The sequence below is a fragment of the Callorhinchus milii genome, unplaced genomic scaffold (genome assembly GCF_018977255.1).
Source record: "Callorhinchus milii isolate IMCB2004 unplaced genomic scaffold, IMCB_Cmil_1.0 Scaffold25, whole genome shotgun sequence".
NCBI classification, from domain to species: Eukaryota; Metazoa; Chordata; class Chondrichthyes; order Chimaeriformes; family Callorhinchidae; genus Callorhinchus; species Callorhinchus milii.
This window is the reverse complement of record NW_024704766.1, coordinates 3,512,958-3,531,385: the sequence shown is the minus strand read 5'-3', so window position 1 is coordinate 3,531,385 and position 18,428 is coordinate 3,512,958. Positions and strand designations below refer to the sequence as shown.

General features: G+C 39.5%; 1 protein-coding gene across 1 annotated transcript; it reads left to right on the top strand.

The window, feature by feature from the left end:
* Nucleotides 1–216: 216 nt before the first annotated feature.
* On the top strand, nucleotides 217–16,771 carry zbtb44 (zinc finger and BTB domain containing 44). The gene is made up of 7 exons (XM_007896102.2): nucleotides 217–350; nucleotides 3,243–3,335; nucleotides 3,961–5,016; nucleotides 6,119–6,203; nucleotides 6,994–7,157; nucleotides 11,370–11,670; nucleotides 13,261–16,771. Exons 3-7 carry the CDS (start codon nucleotides 4,008–4,010, stop codon nucleotides 13,565–13,567), a joined length of 1,866 nt encoding a protein of 621 aa, XP_007894293.1. The 5' UTR covers nucleotides 217–350; nucleotides 3,243–3,335; nucleotides 3,961–4,007; the 3' UTR covers nucleotides 13,568–16,771.
* Nucleotides 16,772–18,428: the final 1,657 nt, after the last annotated feature.

Genomic DNA, 18,428 nt, shown 5'->3' with positions numbered 1-18,428 from the left:
ATTGCCACATCCCACCCACACAAGTGACCTGTCACTCAGGGCCGAGAGGCCCCGCCCCTCGCTCCACCCAGCCCAGGCCCCGCCCCCTCCCAGCCAGCCCAGGCCCCGCCCAGCCCAGGCTCCACCCACTAAGCCCAGCCCAGGCCCCGCCCCCCTGCCGCCAGCCCGGCCCAGGCCCCGCCCCGCGCCGCGCTTGAGTGACAGGCGGCCGTGGCGGCGCGGAGGCTGTCGGGAACAAAACAAACGGCCGTTGGGCTCTCGAGACGGTGACCAACGCGCGAGAGAGAGACAGAGAGAGAGAGAGACAACGAGAGAGAGGCGCGGGGGGAGCGGCGCCAGGCCCGGGCCCGGTGAGAGACCACCCTCACCCCCCCTCACCCCCCTCACACCCCCCCCCCCCCACCCTCACACACCCCACACCGCGGGGGGAGGGGACACACACTGACCACCCGGCGAGCGAGGCCTGAGCGGGTTGGGTGAGGGGGGGGGAGGAGAGGTGGAGGTGGGTTGGGGGCGGGGGGTGGGGTGGGGGGGTGTTGTTGTCCCCGTTTCCTCCCTTCCCCCCCCCCCCCCGCCACCCCTCACGGTTCTCACCTCACTCTCCTCCCCGCCTCGCGCGGGCCCCAAACTGCAGTAAACACAGGGCCCCCCTCCCCCCACCGTAACGGCGGTCCTGTTCCTCACGTCTCTCCCCCCCACTCCCCCCCCTCCCCCCCCCGGGTTGGGGTTGTGTGGCTGCACACGACGAGGCCGCGGTGTGTAGTGTGTGTGTTGCGGGGAGCGAGGCCCCGTGCGGGGGGGGGAGGGTCGCTCACGCACGTATATACATGTGTGTGTGTGAGAGAGAGATGGGATGAGTGTCTGTGTATACGTGTGTGCGTACATGTATGTGTGTATACCTGTGTGTGTACCTGTGTGTGTGTGTACCTGTGTGTGTGTGTACCTGTGTGCGTATATACTCGTGTGTGTGTGTGTATACCTGTGTGTGTGTATACCCGTGTGTGTGTGTGTATACCTGTGTGCGTATATACTAGTGTGTGTGTGTGTATACCTGTGTGTGTGTATACCCGTGTGTGTGTTGTATACCTGTGTGCGTATATACTCGTGTGTGTGTGTGTGTGTGTATACCTGTGTGTGTATACCTGTGTGCGTATATACTCGTGTGTGTGTATACCCGTGTGTGTGTATACCCGTGTGTGTGTGTATACCTGTGCGCGTATATACTCGTGTGTGTGTGTGTGTATACCCGTGTGTGTATACCTGTGCGCGTATATACTCGTGTGTGTGTGTGTGTGTATACCTGTATGTGTGTGTATACCCGTGTGTGTGTGTGTATACCTGTGCGCGTATATACCCGTGTGTGTGTATACCCGTGTGTGTGTATACCTGTGTGTGTGTGTATACCTGTGTGTATATACTCGCGCGTGTGTATATACCCGTGTGTGTGTGTATACCCGCTTGAAGGGGACAGTCCTTTACCCTCTTGAACTCCATCCTCTGCCTCGTCCCCTCCCTCACCTCCTTCAAGGCCCGTCTTAACACTTCCTAGTCTGACCGTGCTTTTGGTCATTCTCCCACCCCCTTCACCCCTCTTAATTTGAACCCCCAGCTCGGGTGCCACTGAGCGTCCAGTGCCCTGGGATGTTCTCCCCATGTGAGAGATACCATATAAATGCAATGTGTTGTTGTTGTTTACGTTGATCAAGGCAAAAAAAAATGTTTTAAGTTAACTGCATAGCACCATCGGTCTGAAAACACGGCAATTTTCTGTCCACTTTTATGTTTTGACAATTGGTTACAATAAGAGAATTTAGCATTTTATGTTGTGCATGAATTGGGATTGCTGACTTTTGAAAAAAAACATTAATTATTCATAATACAGTAAAAATAATCATGATAGTAGAGCTAGACAACAGCCCAGCATGTATTTCTGGCAGGGTTGCAGTTAAAAGGGCTGTTGACTTCATTAAGATGCTGCAAACTTTTGACCTGTTAAATATGCATTGTAAATAGTGAAAATAATGAACCTTGTAATTTGTATTTCACATTGGGAGAATGTCTCAAAGTGAAATGAACAGGATTCATTTTAAAGTGCAGTGACTGTTTTTATAAGGAAGGCTTGATGCATAATGGTAGCATGTTTATAGCGCCTTGGGACGTCCGTTCAACATGAAAAACACTTTACAAATGTAATTATGTTGTTGTATGTCTAAGTGCTTCGTACAGTGAGTTACATTGAAGTGTGCTGATTGTATACCTTGAACATTCATTAGAAGCATGCACAACTACAAACTGTTTACTCAGATAACTTATGCAAATGTTCTAGTGCGTTAAAGTAAATAAGTATGCTACAATGCATAATTTCTACTGGCTGATCTATGATTAACGCTATCAGAACATCTGGCATTGGATAGAGCGGTATGTATCTACAGGAGTAATTAGTCAGTTTGGTCAGAAGAATATTAAATAAAAATACTATATATATCGCTGAGTATATTGTTTCACATCAATCACTTACCAAAAATGACATTGTGACTTTTCTGAAAACATTGAATCAGTTTATTGAAAGCATAGTGTGGTTATGAGGGTGAACTGTCGGCATATTATAGTATTGCAAAGAAAATTATTGTAGATTTAGAATTAAAACAATAGGTTGAACATGAAATAGCTCCTGTCAGGGCAAGTTTATTTAGTGAGTAGCTGAATTACACTGGGAAAGTCCTAGTTTCCATTTCTGTTCTGTGTTGTTAACTAGGGCAGCAATACTGTCGCAGAGCTAGGGTTAGTTAGGGAAAGAAAAATCAGCCAGAGGTCCTCTCATTGCTGGAGATGGACTTTAGGTATGGAGAGGATCAGGTTTGTTGCAATTCTCTTCCTCTTTCCTCTCTCCAGGTAAATTACCTGATGACACGTTTACTGTCAACTATTTTGAATGGATTATTGAGCAAGAGCACACGGAACTATATTTCAGCAGCAGAAAATTGGGGCGATCGGGAAAGCAGGGGAGAAATGGAGTAGGAAATCAAAATGTTGACATTTGGACATTAAAGTTTCCTGAAAAAATCAAATACTGATTAAAAGTGAAAAGTTGCCACTTGCAGTAATTGGGAACGTTAATTTTACCAATATATTTGACTCCGACATCAGCAGCCACTTCAACATTCAATTCATGATACTGTAACATGTATTTTTACATGCACATACCTATAACTTTTGTTTTACTGTTTTTTCTTTTTATACAGCCCAGTATTTTTGGTCAAATTGCACGCATCAAAGTATTTGAATGAATATTTCAGGAAATGTCTCGCCGGGAACATTGATTTAACAATCAGAAGGTGGGTGATCTCCATTAATGCTGTTATTAGAACACATAGTATAAAACTCGGAAAGGTTGAAATGCTTCCCAGAATGTAAAATGGGAGTTGGGAGAGATTTCCTTTTTAAAAGGAGTGTTGAGTTGTTGACGCAGTTGAAAGCTTTCATTCTGAAAGCTCTGATCTTACGTTTGCCATCTCTTTATATTTTGTCACCTACCCAAGCTCCACAGTAAGCCTTACGTAAAACTACTCAAGAATTATTCAGATGAATAAACTGTATTCGGTTGAAATTATGTATTTCGATTACTGGAAATAAAAGTTTAGACAACTATCCATTACCTGCTTTAATAACATTGTATTTATGGTTGTGTAATTGAAAAAAGGCAAATAATTTTAAAAGATCAAAAGATATTTACCTGCTATTTACTACATAATGTCAAAGTGAGAAACTGTTTAGGTCTTGTTTACTAATAACTGTACGTATATATTACAATTAGTTGGTTCACTCAACTGTAGCATATGAGGGTCTTATAAAATACTGCAGTGTTTGATATGGCAAATTATCTTCTCGAAATGAGTAAAATAGTAAAAAAAAAGGAAATGGCAACATTGAAATACATATTGCACATTTTGTTTCCTTTAGGGTTTAGGTTACCAGAGTATAACTGAACACGGAACGGGCGATAAATAATGGGTGTGCGAACATTTACACACAATTCTCCAGTCCATGGCCAAGAGCTGCTGGGGAAATTAAACAAACTCCGCAATGAAGGACAGTTCTGCGATGTGACTATTCGGGTCCAGGACAAGCTCTTTAGGGCCCACAAAGTGGTTCTTGCTGCATGTAGCGAGTTCTTCAGGGCGAAACTTATCACGCAATCAGATGGAGAGGAATGTATTTTGGATTTGAATCATGTTACCGTGAGTGGGTTTTCACCACTGTTGGAGTATGCATACACCGCTACTCTTGCGATCAATACCGAGAATATTATTGATGTTTTGGCAGCTGCAAGCTACATGCAGATGTTCCATGTCGCAAATACTTGTTCAGAGTTCATGAAATCAAGTATCCTGTGGAACACAAACAGTAGTCAGCCAGGACCAGTCCCCTCACTTCCTCAAGAGACCAGTGGAGCCTGCATCATTCAATCCCACGATGATAGTCTATCTCCAGTATCATCAGACTGTAGTTCTGTGGAAAAAAGCAAGCCCAGAGAATCGCGCAGGAAACGAAAGAACTTCATCATGGTTTCCCCTGAGAGTCCCACTGAATCTGCAGTACAGCCTAATTCATCACAAGCCGTAAATCCCTCTGTAACCTTTTCAGATACCAGGACCCAGCAACCTGTAGACTCCTCTTTGTCGTTTCAATGGACCTATCCTTTGGGTGCTGATCGCCGGACCCAAACAGACAAATCTAAACAGACGGAAAGTGTTAGGGCCTTAGAGCAGACTGCAAGCACAGAGGTGACTGGAAGAGTGCCTGATTACACTAATTGCGAGAGTACAAAAACATCGTCCCCAATGATGGAAGATGACGTGCGGATCAAAGTTGAAAGGTTAAGTGATGATGAAGGTCACGAGGAGGTTTCACAACCTGTCAGTGCTTCCCAGAGTTCCCTTAGCGACCACCAAACTGTACCAGGGAGTGAACAGGCTCAGGAAGATCTACTGATCAGTCCCCAGTCGTCCTCCATTGGTAGGTACCACTAAACCTTTACCTTTTTATGCGCATAATGCATAACCGCTATGTGGGATGATGTGAAGATTAATTCAAATTTTTATGAATTCAATAATACTAAAAAAATGTAACGTGTCACATTTTGCCATTGATCACTCTCACCGAGCTATTTAAGTAACAGTCCAGGAATTAATGCTGGAGATTTAACGGTCAATCAGTAATAGAGTACTGTACTTTTTAGATAGCACTATGTTCTGCTTGAACATTTGTATTTGGATTTTTTTTTAAACAATGTTGAATGCTACACCTTTGTTCTTCTGGAGTATACCTCTAGCTCAGAAAATGTACCCTGCCTCCAGGTTAGTTTCAGTATTGGATATGAAAGGGACTCTCTTGTTTGTTCATCAATGTATCTTGAGTTGCCTTTGAAACTGGGTCAAACTGCAGGTGTTTATAATAGCTGCAGCTGCAATCTGTTCAACCTATCCAATATTTTAAATAACTACTTCTGATTAAAATGCTTTAATTTACAAATTGGCAAATCATATCCTGTTAATCTGGAATAGGTCTTTAAATCACGTTTTTGAGTATATAAAAAAGGAAATTTTGCAGAAGACAAATGGTGAGTAACTGTACACAGGTTGCATTTGTTTGTTTCTATCACCTCCTTTAGCAGCTGCAGTATCATATGTACTCAGAATCTACCAATACATCTATCCAGCATTCTTTTCCTGTCTCAATTTCCTTTCTCTTCTTGTCTTATTTCTCTCCTGATTAAAGAAGTCATTGACTAATGTAGGTGATTTTTATTGGACCTAAAACTGACACTGGTGTAAATCTGTACCAGTTAATTTCATATTCTATTTTACTTTCCTACCTTCTATTTAATTTGGATAAATTTAAAATATGCTGTATTTGACACCGACGTTAATTTCATATGTACTGACGGAAAAGTTATTAAACTTCAATTGGTATGCACAGCATGAAACTTCAGTTGATATGCACATTGCAAGAAAAGGCTGCTCACAACCGCAGGATGCATGTTCGGTATATCGAGGTACGAACTCTAAGTAACAGACTTCTAAAATGTTCCAACGTCGTTCCCTTTTTACCTTAAAAGGATCAATCGATGAAGGGGTTACAGAGGGGCTACCAACGCTCCAAGGCACTTCTGGTGCCAACACTCACCCTGATGATGACGATAGGTAACTACATTTATACTTGAAATCTCTTTTGGAATTAATATTGGGACATATATTATTGTGATAATCATTTTTTTAATGCATTTCAACATATCTTTTGAAATCGACGACATGCCCTCACACCTCCCTACCTCTCCGACCTGCTTACCCTGCACTCCACCATCTGCTGCCTCCGCTCAGCTGGCTCCAGCCTCCTGTTTGTCCCTCCATGCCACCATCAGTGGCTGTGCCTTCAGCCACTATGCCCTGAACCTCTGGAACACTCCTTCAATCCCTCTGCCTTGCCCCTTTCTTCCCCCTCTTCAAGAACTATCTCAAGACCCTCCTTGTCGACCGTGCCTTTGTCACCCTCCTACCCCACCCTCCATGCCCTCCACCCCTCCTAATCCAGGGCCCCCGCTCAGGTGCAGATCCCCGACTGTCCATCGCTTTGGGACGTCCTCCTGATGTGGAAGGGCTATACAAGTTGTAAGTTGTTGTGTTATTGCATTAAGCATTTTTTTTAATGCATTTCAACATGTCTTAAATTCTGTGGCCTCAGATAAGGATGCATTTAGCTGCAGAATTGCTAGAAAATGTATCTGCTCTCATTTCTTGTGATTGTTTCTTATGCTGTGTGGATTCTCTCCAGCTACCTCAACGCCACTCTAGATAGGATCTGCAGTTTATCTAGGGCACGTACTTGTAAAAACTTGTATTGACTTGATAAACACATTCAGTCATGCAAATAAATTGGGAACTTCTAAATAATCCTTGGATTACATTTTTCAATTGAAGTTTCCTGATTCCGTAGATTGGAGAGTGGGCAGTACTCGTACCAGCTGTACATCAACCCGTCGACTAGTGGCACAGAAAGACCAAGTCCAAACGGTCCGGACAAACCTTTCCAGTGTCCCACGTGTGGTGCCCGCTTCACTCGCATTCAGAACCTCAAACAGCATATGCTGATTCACTCAGGTAAATGTGGAGGTGCTTGTGTTTGTTCATTTGACCTTTTCTTCCTTATCGGTCGGTGTTTAAAGCATGTAGACTTCAACTTGGGAACATTTTCAGGTTCTACCTTTGTTTTAACCACTTAAATGAGCTGTTAAGTGACAGCACATTGTTGTCTTAGATATTGCTGGGCAGAGTGGGAAAGGGATATACCGTGTTTGACAAAGAGAATTACAGGGTTTCAGACAGAATTAAAGTGCACCTTTTCCATTTAGTGGAAGCAACAATGGTACTTACATTTATATAGTGCCCTTCACACTGGAAGGTGTATCAGAGCTGGATATGCAGCTTTTTTATACCCAAATACTTTGCAGGCGGTAAATGTCAGCATGCAAATATTACTGAAATGCAGACTGTACATACAGAGATCCTTAAAATATATATTTGAATAAAGGCGTAGGTTTGCTGGTTTGTCATCAACAGCGACCTGGAATACTGTGTTGCCGGCTGGCTCTGGAACTGAGACTACCACAGAGGATTGACTAGATTCCGACATACCATTGCCAAGCATGTCAACTTGAAGCCAGTTCAGCTTAGCCCCCAAAAAAGGATTGGTTGAAACCTGGAAAAAGTAATTAAACGCAGTAAACAAAATGCATCTAATTCTCTGACTGCCCATTCAATTCAAGTTTGGAAACTTAATGCTAACACGAGTACAATTTGCAACCGAGTGAATTGAAATCAATCAATTAATAATGTTAATAATCCTTGCATTTGATATTGCGCCTTATCACATCTTCGAGGCGTCTCAAAGCGTTTCACAGAATATACTGTAAAAATATGCACTATGTGAGACAAACATGAACAAATATTTGGGGGAGAAAAGGTTCAGATAGGGGAGGGGGGAGGATTGTTACAATAAAAGTTTCCATATTTTTAAACTAAAGCAAGCCTGAGTGAGAATAAATTTCAACCAAGCCAATGACGATCACAATGAACCTTAACAGTCCAAACTGTTTCATGGAAATGAAAATGATTTCTCCACATAAAGGCGAGAAAGTAATCTGCAGATTAATCATTTTCAGGCCATCTAAAATGAATATCCTATTTAAAAATAATATGGTGCAAACAGCAAGAAAGAGACATCATCAAAGGCACATGAACAGCAAACATTACACATTGTTTCAGATTTATTCCAAAAGAATGAATTGCAAGAAACGTGGTAGCATATTGTAAAATGGTAGTCAAAGGATTTCAGTGGTGATGACAGTGGTTGCATAGTTCTGATTTATGCAGGTAAATTGTTGTTATAATTGCTTAATATCTGTCCAGAACATGAAAAAAATGCCCATAGGAGCAAGATAGATGTTGTAAGTCTGCAGTTTATTTTTCAGACATTTGATCTGTCCCTCTAGTATACCTGCGCTTCTGTCCTGGCATCACAGGAACAAGCTGTTTCTTAAATCAGTCCAGCATCCTGGACTTAGCCACTCATTGACGCAAATAGCATCAATCAATTCAAGAGAAACCTGCATCATTTATTTTATCATCATGACATTTTATATTCACCGACAAAATACACAGTCAATTCACTTTATAATATATTCTGTGAAGCGCTTTGAGACATCTCAACCCCGTGATAAGGCACTATATCAAATGCAAGGATTATTATTATTACATTCAGGACAATTGGGTATATCTCTTGTAAAACAAATTGATATGTTGCAATGTAGGAAACTGCAGTTGAAATCAACCAAAAAAGGTCTATGCCTTTTGGATAAAATGGCATTTGCACAATTCTAAAGTTTTCTGTGTGTGTTCGAACCTCAAAAAATTAATGTGCTCATTAAATAAGCTGTGATCTGCTAAAGTAAAGCAGAAATACTCTCATTGACTGAAGACGTTTTCAGCAATTACATAAAGTGTCGTCAAAACCAGAAAGTTCACATTAGAAATATGCTGTCTATTGCATAACATCTATTCTCATTGACTGACTTTCTATTTTAACTTTTTATCTCTTCAGATGTAGAGATAAAGACTCAACTTTCAAAAGCATTGTTATGCAAATCTGAAATATTCATGTTTCAGAAAATAACAGATGTTCATGATTTTATTAAAGTAATTGGTTGCATAGTACAGCTTTGGCCAAGTAAACCAGTCCAAGTCCTAAATCATTTTCTATATGAATGTTAGTAAATTGCAGTTTGCAGAAATTCCATGTTAGTAGGACCTACAAAGAAGCTATTGTATTTGTAGATAATATTGAATGCCTGTTTGAGTAAAAGAGCAAGACTAGGAGATGTCAGACTTCTGTGGATCTGTGTTGGACAGGAGACGCAAAAGTTCAGTGACTGCTTTTTTTAAAAAAGTAGCATAGACGCACACTCTTTACATTTATTTTTGACTCTTATATTTTTCCAATTTTTTGTTTTTCTTGGCTTCGCTATGGCACATTTACCCACTCTGCCATTTGCGGTTGGGTAACCTCAGTCCAGATAGCACTATGGTATTAATGTTAGAATTGGTATCCCGGGAAATGGAAAGTTTCACAAAAAAAATCCGCACACCAATTAATTGCAAATCTGTTTGACTGCACAAACCTCCCATGTGGAAGTTGGAAACGGGCAATAGCACTGTTTTGGGTATGTGCTTGTTAGGAATGCTCTGAGCTTATTTCAAAATAAGGTCATGCAAATCTTAACAGACTTACTCACAACCTTGCATATAAGCAAGCACCCACAGTTTTTTATGCCAGTAAGAAAGGCAAGTCTTTAGAATTTGTACCGTGAGTTTAGGGTTAAAAATGGATATTGCGGAATTAGGGAAAGAGAGATTCTGTAGAAAATTGGAGACTCTTGGGGAACCAGAGAGTCCAAGAGAAAATGTGTGTGGTACTATATTAACAGTAAAACTGCTGATGGGACAATATTTTGGTTAGCATTGCAGCCGATTTGCAGTTTGCGTCCAATTATCTGCACTGGTTGCTTATTCGCAATGGGCGGTCCCAATCAGCGTGGACAATCCAGACTCTACTGGCGTCACGTTTTGATTGCTTTGCTGTAAATCCCTGCTGAAAATGCACATCCGTGTTCATTGGGCGAGGACTGGAATGTACTCTTGCATGTCCCTTCCCTCATTGTTTCAGGATCACACAGTATGGATGGGTTAAGCACTGGAGGCCATGCAATTGCACCTCCCATTAGCCAACATTTTCACTAGAAGAGGGGAAATAAAACAGGTTTTTGACTTGCTGTGTAATTCTCCTATTATCCCAACTGATGAAAAAAGATGGGTTCTGAAGCTGAATAAAATGGTGTTTACAGTGAACTTTACAGCAGTTTTCCACTGAATCATAAAACTGTCATCTGCAACAGTAAAAAAACAACTTTTAGCAACAAACATTTCCTAATTGAATACCATATTTAGGTTGGAAATATTGCAAATATATGGCTGTAAACCCTTGGCTTCATAATATGCTTAGAGCTTATTTCAAATTTATTGCATAATGGAATGAGCTTCCAAATGTGAGGCTTTAGCTGTTGAAGCGAGCCACAGTCCACTCTGGTCCTGATGTGACCTCTTCCTGGAACTATACATTGGGTTTCGGAACAGATTGGCATTGTGGGGGTAATAAAAGCAGATTTGACCTTTTAAGATTAATGACTTGGTTGACTTCCATGTATTTGGCTGAGATGTAGTCATGCATATGCCTTTTAACCATTACAAAATAATTCCATATTGTTTTTTGTACAACTAGTAAATTTGTTCTTGAAACGTGACAGCTTTGCTGTTTTACTTTTTCTCCCAGTTTACTGCCAGTATTGATTTAATGTTTATGGGGGCAGAGACGACGTGCAAAGTAAAAAGTTGTATGAATTCAATTTTGTAAATACTAATTCGGACAAAAACGAAGATTCTGCTTTTACTTTCTAGCAGTAAATGAGCAGAAGATATTCAGAGTTGGGAATTGCGATGTAAATTCCTGATAGAAAATAAGTTGTGGTTATAATGTATATACAATATTTTTATTGTTGAATTGTATAGAAATCATTTTAAAATTTTATTGCAGTAATTAATACTGCAATTTGCAATAAATTGAATGAGGAAATTTGAAGTTATTGACATTTTGAGGAATTTTAAAGTCTGAAATACTAAACTCCTCATTTCTTTCCTCTGCGCTGTGAATATTTCAAAGCTGAGAATTGGTCATTAAATGAATCACTGATTTGTTTCTAGGTATAAAACCCTTTCAGTGCGACCGGTGTGGGAAAAAGTTCACCAGAGCATACTCTTTAAAGATGCATCGTCTCAAGCACGAAGGCAAGCGCTGTTTCCGATGCCAGATATGCAGTGCGACGTTCACTTCATTTGGAGAATACAAACACCACATGCGCGTTTCAAGGCATATTATCCGAAAGCCTCGGATCTACGAGTGTAAAACGTGCGGTGCCATGTTTACTAACTCTGGAAATTTAATCGTCCACCTGAGGAGCCTGAACCATGAAGCATCTGAGTTAGCATCCTACTTCCAGAGCAGGTGAGATCGAATGACAATTACATTTTGTGAGTGTTTTAAAAAAAAATTAGCAATGTGGTTAAATAGTGTGACACCAATTGCAATCACAACAACAAATTATATCTGTATAGTGCCTTTCACGTCAGGAGGACGTCCCAAGGTGCTGGGAGGTTGTTTAATCGCAATCTTTTAAAATAATGTCACATTCAACAACAACAACAAGATTCCATTTATTGAGCGCCTTTCACGTCGGGAGGACGTCCCAAGGCGCTGCGGCACAGCCAATTCCTGCACCAGCAAAATATACCCATGTCGTCAATTTTTAATGTGGAAACTAAAATGCCCAATTGCTATGTCATCAGGTCTCCGTCAACATCACTTGCCCAACATGTTAGGAATTGATATCGCTAGGAAGTGATATTCATAGAGAGGGATTTATTAGGTCAGGGTATTAAAGGATATGGGGCAATGGCGGTTAACTGAACTTGAGGTACAGATCAGCCATGATCTCATAAAATGGCAGAACAGGTTCGAGGGCTGAATGGCGTCTTTTCCTGTTTCCGTGTTAAGTCATTGATTTTAGTGCAAAGGCCAGCCAGAGTATGGGAAGCAGGTGGGCCAGGAGCAAGCATGTGATGACTTTCTATTTTTTTTAAAAAAAGGAAGGTAGAACAGGGCCACATGTGGTTCAAAACTGAAGTAAAACCTATGATCACTTTATCTCAAGCTGAACTTTGGGGCAACTAAGGAGTTAATCATTTCATAATCAGTTTTTTTTTGGTCAAGCGTGCGTTTTATATTTGAGCTGCTTTTTAGCACGCCACTGCCACCAAAGCTGACATTTTAATGTAAAATGTAGTGACATTATTTTGAATATCTCATTTTGATCCTTTTGGAACAAACTATTCATTCAAGATACCTTTATAATGGGTATTTGAAAATATCCACTACATTTTACATCTACTGAGCTTTTTTTTTAGCTCCCGTCCCCCTGAGATTAAATACCCTTTTTATATAATTAAGTTCATTCCCCCCTTCCCCCTTGTCTTGAGAGGAGAAACTGAAAATATACATATGGCCTATTAGATTCCTAAAGCTGCTGGTGGAAAAGACTCACTCCAGTGAAATATGTGACTGATCCATCTGCTGCCAGCTGTATCGAGTGGGAATCGTCATTCTTTCCAGACTCGAATGCTGATCCTTCCTTAACACGATGAGAGGTAGCTGCAGATGGACCTACCACATGCTTCACCCCGAAGGTTTCCAACTAAACTATTTTCTTTCTCATTCTGGAAAGTTGAAGTCTTTTGGCAACTTTTAAGATAGAAATAAACATAAAAACAATTCTTGACATGATTTTCAACTTGACTTTTAGTTCTGTGGATTCGGAATCTTAATTCGCCCACAAAACATACAGTCAATTTACTTTAGGGTATGTTCTGTGAAGTCATTTGAGACGCCTCGAAGATGTGATAAGGCGCTATATCAAATCCAGGGATTATTATTATTGATCCAAACGGGATTAAAATTTGGAGAGTTAAACCTGTGTATAGTTAGGATTGTTTTGTGCACTACCTCTCAATTAAAACCTTCTGATTTCTTGTTTTGCAGTGACTTCATTGTTCCAGACTATCTTAAACAGGAGCAAGAAGAAGCCCTTGCCCAGTATGAGCTAGGAGACAACGGTTTTGAGAACAACTCATCTGTGCAAATGCCTGTTATTTCACAGGTGTCCTCCACACAGAACTGTGACAGTGCATTCCCCCTCGGTCATTTGGCTGGGCTTATCAACAAAGATGAGGAAATAACGGAGGAACAGAAGACAAATAACTCTGAGGTCAATGGAATCCTTGGTATCAGGGAGGAGCTGCATAAGAGAGCATCTCCAGAAGAAGGACCCAATGTCCTTTACAATTAAATTGGGTTTGGCTGTTTACCTCCAGTTCTTTTGGAGAAAGTGCCTGGACTTGGGTCAAATGATTCTTGGACCTTTTCTGAACCTTTTATTTAAAATAGGTCAACGATGCACAAGTTACGTTATTTACTCCTCAAAGCGAGTGCACACGTTAAAAAGCCTTCACTTCAAGGTACAAGCACATCAAGCCACATTTTGCATAATTCACTCTGAAGTCAGGCAGACCCTGGAAGAAACTGGTACAGCTTTTAAATAATGCATAGCAAACAATCTGCTATATTTAAAAAAAAATAGCCTATACTTTTATATATCCTGATGACATTATTTGCTCTGTCATGTTGACATCTGTGGATACAATTTGGGATTAATGTTGAAATGCTGCATTGGTGGTCAAAAGAACAATCATCTCGACTTTTTCTGCATCAAGTCACTCTTGGAAACATATCGGATGTTTAAATAGCACATACATGCTAACTGCCTGGAATCGTTTTATGAAATATGTTCAGTCTTTTAATACAATAAAATAATGTTCACACGGTATCTCACATTTCAGAATGTCCACCAGAAGAACAGCATTTTTTTAATAGCTTAAATTACATTTGTACAATAATGGAATTTTTTTTATCAATAACAGTGCTCTGGATACCTACTGTTACGTACTGCTTAGTAGTTTCTTTTCACCACTCCAAATAGTGCCATATTTACTTATAATCAACTGATTGATTATTGGTCAATCTTCTTAAAGTACCACCAAGAAATTGGAGGGGGGAGCAGTTTCATGAGCCCCCTAGATGTACCTTTGAGGAAGGTTTTGGCTCATTTGACCATTATATTCTAAACGTTCATTTGACCATTATATTCCTGGCTGAGAAGATGAAAGTTCCGATTACATTTTATTTCTGTGTTTTTAAAAGAGAAACCAAATATGTCAATTAGTTGTTGGTTTTAAGACTGATATCATTAAGTTCCTGGCCAAGTGAGCAATCTTGAAATACATGTTCAGGAGTTGATTCGGGAGCCATTCAATTTGATGCTTTTTCTCTGATGGCCTATTTTACCTCTACAGAATGGTTTGCAACTGGAAACATTCAAAAACATTTTCCATTATGTACTTTACTGTTGATCTGAAACAAAGGCGAATGCATATTCCCTACAAAGATATGTCTAGCTACCTTTATAGTCTGTTGTAACTTGTGGATGTACGTTAACATTGACACCACAGTTGGTGGCACGTTAGTGAAGAGTATTTTCAGGGAGCTTGTTTGCCTTGGCTGTTGTTGAATTGGTGGTTTATTGCAGACTTTTCTAAGACAAAGTTTTTTTTGTGCTAACTAATGACTGGTTTTAAGCGTAAATGTTCAAACATAGATTTCTACAGCTGGTAAGATTTTTTTTATAATCGTAATCTACACATTTGCTGTTTTGTGAAGTGTCCACCTATTAAAGGTGTTAATTATAAGTGTTGATCCTTTTGTTAATATGTTCGTAGGATCAAGTGATATTTTGACAATCTGAAAGCATGCTGTGGTTGATTAAGGCATGTGTGGAGTTTATTTTATTTTAATTTTAGTAGTCCTGGTATTTTAAAACATGAAAATATTTAGAAAATAGTAGTCCTACAGATAAGGCTCAAATACATCAATGCAATTGGCTGTATTCAATTTAATGTAGTTCTTTTGTAAATTAACCTTAGCAGCAATGCAGAAAGATTTCTGCTTCTAGGTACATACATAGAACTCTTTGAAAGGTGGCATAGCTGGAAAAGCCTCTACTGCAATGTTCATTTTGTAGATAATGAAGCCTGGATAAATTTATCACTGATCCATGAAATATAATACCAATGTTTCAGCTTCTTTATATAACAGACAACCTGATAGTCCAACTATTTCTCAGTATACTTTTGCCCCATCTCCTTTTATCACCCCTCTTCCACGGGAACATTTGGTTCCTCAAGATAGTTTTATTTTATGTAAGAACGAAACATGTTGAAGCTTTTTTCAATTTAATTCCAACTAGTAGTTTGCTTCCCTCTGGTCTCATTTTGATCTGTTTACTAAGCAAATAGAAATAAAAGAAACATGGCTCAAAGTACACTATTTTTAAAATATGTGCACGTTTGAAGTAGTTATCATACTGCAGTGATTACCCATTATAAAATCTTATTAAGATCAATGCAGTAATGTCACTAAGAGCCTAATTTTCTTTTAAAAATACTACTTAATATGAATGCCTTCCCATCTGTATCCTGATTTTAAATGCTTTTCATTGCCAGCAATCAAGACTCTTTTCTGGTGCGAGATGAAATATACTTCCTGATATTGCAAGAGTAAGGTTTTGCCAACCATAATCAAATCAGTCCACTTTTGTACATTGTACAAAAGGTAAATCCTTTCCCAGTTGTGAAACTCTCATCCATTGTATCTAAGCAGGAAAATTCCAACAACCAGAAGTGGTTTAACATTGCGGAGCTTGTTGCATTTATTAACAAGAGTTCTAGTTTGCTCTTATTAAAAGGTTCCAATTCCAGTAAAGGGCATTTTGATGGTGAAAATCTACAAGCAACAATCAATGGTTAAATGTACTCTTTAATTCATACCTAAAAGATGATAGATACGGTTGGTGATAGCAGTGATTGTCCAGTTTGTTTACATCGGAATCGTTAAAAAGTAGTTAATTTGCACTATATCCTAAATGTGCATCTTTTGAATGGTTTGCATTTATGTACTTTGCATTCGAATAAAGCCCAGCACTTTTTGGTGATCCTAAACTTTCATATTCCCATAACTGCCATTAAAACTATTTCAAGGACATTATCACAGCTGAGCCTACAGTGGTCACTGTTGTGGTCACCTATTGTATATAGTGTACATGGATTGATAACTTTGCAATATTGCTAACCATTTTAAGCAAAAGGTTGCAGGTAGAATTTTTGATAGTGTGATTGCCAGCAAATTGGAGTTTTTCTTTTGGTTTTACGATCCTGTTTTCACCAGCGTTTCCCGTGTACACGATAGATTGCAAACGTTAAGCAAGTCGTGGGGATAAAATGTTTTTTTTAACATATATTGTAACAGATCCCAATTTAATACGTGTTTGAATTCTAAATGTAAAAGACATTCTATCCTGGCTATAGTTTACTATATTGATGCTGTTACGGGTGTGTGTGTGTGTGTGTGTTTATATATATTTAAATATATATATATATAAATGTGTGTGTGTGTGTGTGTGTGCCTATGAGTGTGCATGTGTGTGTGTGTATGTATATAGGGAAAAGTTCACATATTCTATTTTCATGCTCATATGATGGTCACAAGAAGCTAGTAGCATTGTATAAAGTTTGATAAAATAATACTGCAGTTGATAATCTGTGTGGAAATTATAAATAAAACTCTACCATTGTATATTGTGGCGTGCATGTCTTTGTAAGTTAAATGACTCTTTGCAGATAGTTTCGTGTTTTTAAATAAGTACAGTATCTTAAAAATGTTGCATTGGTATTTTTGACAGCGAAGCAATGTGCGACAGCTAAATTGGATTACAATCATCCCTAAATTATTGTGAGCTAAACTAAATGAACTGAAGGACAAACATTAATCATCTTAAGATTTGTTGCATCCTGTGCACATTTGAGACGTTTACTTTTAATGATATATCATAGCTTTGTAAGAACGGTTATGCTTTTTAGATATGTTTAAAGAAAGGGCTGTATTACAATGTGACTTCTGTTTTATCTTTTTACACCCTATTTGTAAAAATTTTGTTTATTTTTAACCCATTTCAATTAAATTGAACTGACTATTACAAACATTTTACTAAACCTTTCATGATGATGATCCACTTGGTGTCTTTTTTTTCCCCCCAACCCAGTGATTCTACACCTTATAATTTACTTAATCCTTGCAATTCAGTGTTCTTCACATTCAGTTGGTGGTTCTCGCACAGTGCACTCTTGTTTTTTAACACCATTATACTGAGGAAGTGGGAAGTATAAATCTGGCTTTCTGCTCCCCCATCAATGTACTATTGGAATCCATATGATTCACTTCAAACAGCCATGGGAATATTTTCGCAAATGAGAAACCAGTTGCTCAACACCACCAATATTCTCATTGGTTCTGAAGTTCTTCATGTGAATATTGTATTTTAATGGTTTTAGCAAACTGAGCTCGTAAAGTTTTATTTGGATTAAACATCTTGGCCTTATTTTTGATATTCCCTGATGTAATGGAATGTATGAAGTTAAACATTTCACAGGAGATGAAACTGACTTTTAACATCGCTATTTCACAATGTGATTGAAAAGATTAGGGTTAGCACTTTCCCTGGGGTAGTACTGACTCCTGAGCCACCAGTAGTAAACTGAGGCATTATTGATGGTTGATGGGTCTGTCCAACTCATCACGAGAAATGTCCTCAACTCCATATGTATCCCTTAAATAATGCTTCCTGAAGAAATGCTATGTATACTGTTTTTTTTAAAAAAATGCTCCATCCTTTCCTCGCATTCCACGCTTTTCCTTTTCCAATGAACGATGCCACTCTGCTCATGACTGGAAAGTTAAAGCAATATTTTGTTTCCTTCTTCACGTAATCAAGTGAATAGCATAACCCACCATCCACAGTTGTACGTGCACCACGATGCAATACAAATTTACGCAGCGCCCTTCAGGTCGGGAGGACATCCCAAAGTGCTGGACAGCTTATGGGTTTGCATCTAAGCTGGCGGGAGGGGCGAGGGGGCAAAGGTGGTCGAAAGCACGGTTAAAGAGGAGGCTCTTGAGTTAAAAGTTTCCAGCAATACACTTCACGTCTGACCCTCCCTCGTTGCATTGTTGGTGCCGAAATTTTTTTGAGAAATTTCAGT

Excerpts from the sequence above, each read along its gene's own strand:
- zbtb44 (XM_007896102.2), top strand. The coding sequence starts at position 4,008 with ATGGGTGTGCGAACATTTACACACAATTCTCCAGTCCATGGCCAAGAG. Across the intron at positions 6,204-6,993 it reads CACCCTGATGATGACGATAG|ATTGGAGAGTGGGCAGTACT; the intron begins GTAACTACATTT and ends CTGATTCCGTAG. Across the intron at positions 11,671-13,260 it reads GCATCCTACTTCCAGAGCAG|TGACTTCATTGTTCCAGACT; the intron begins GTGAGATCGAAT and ends CTTGTTTTGCAG.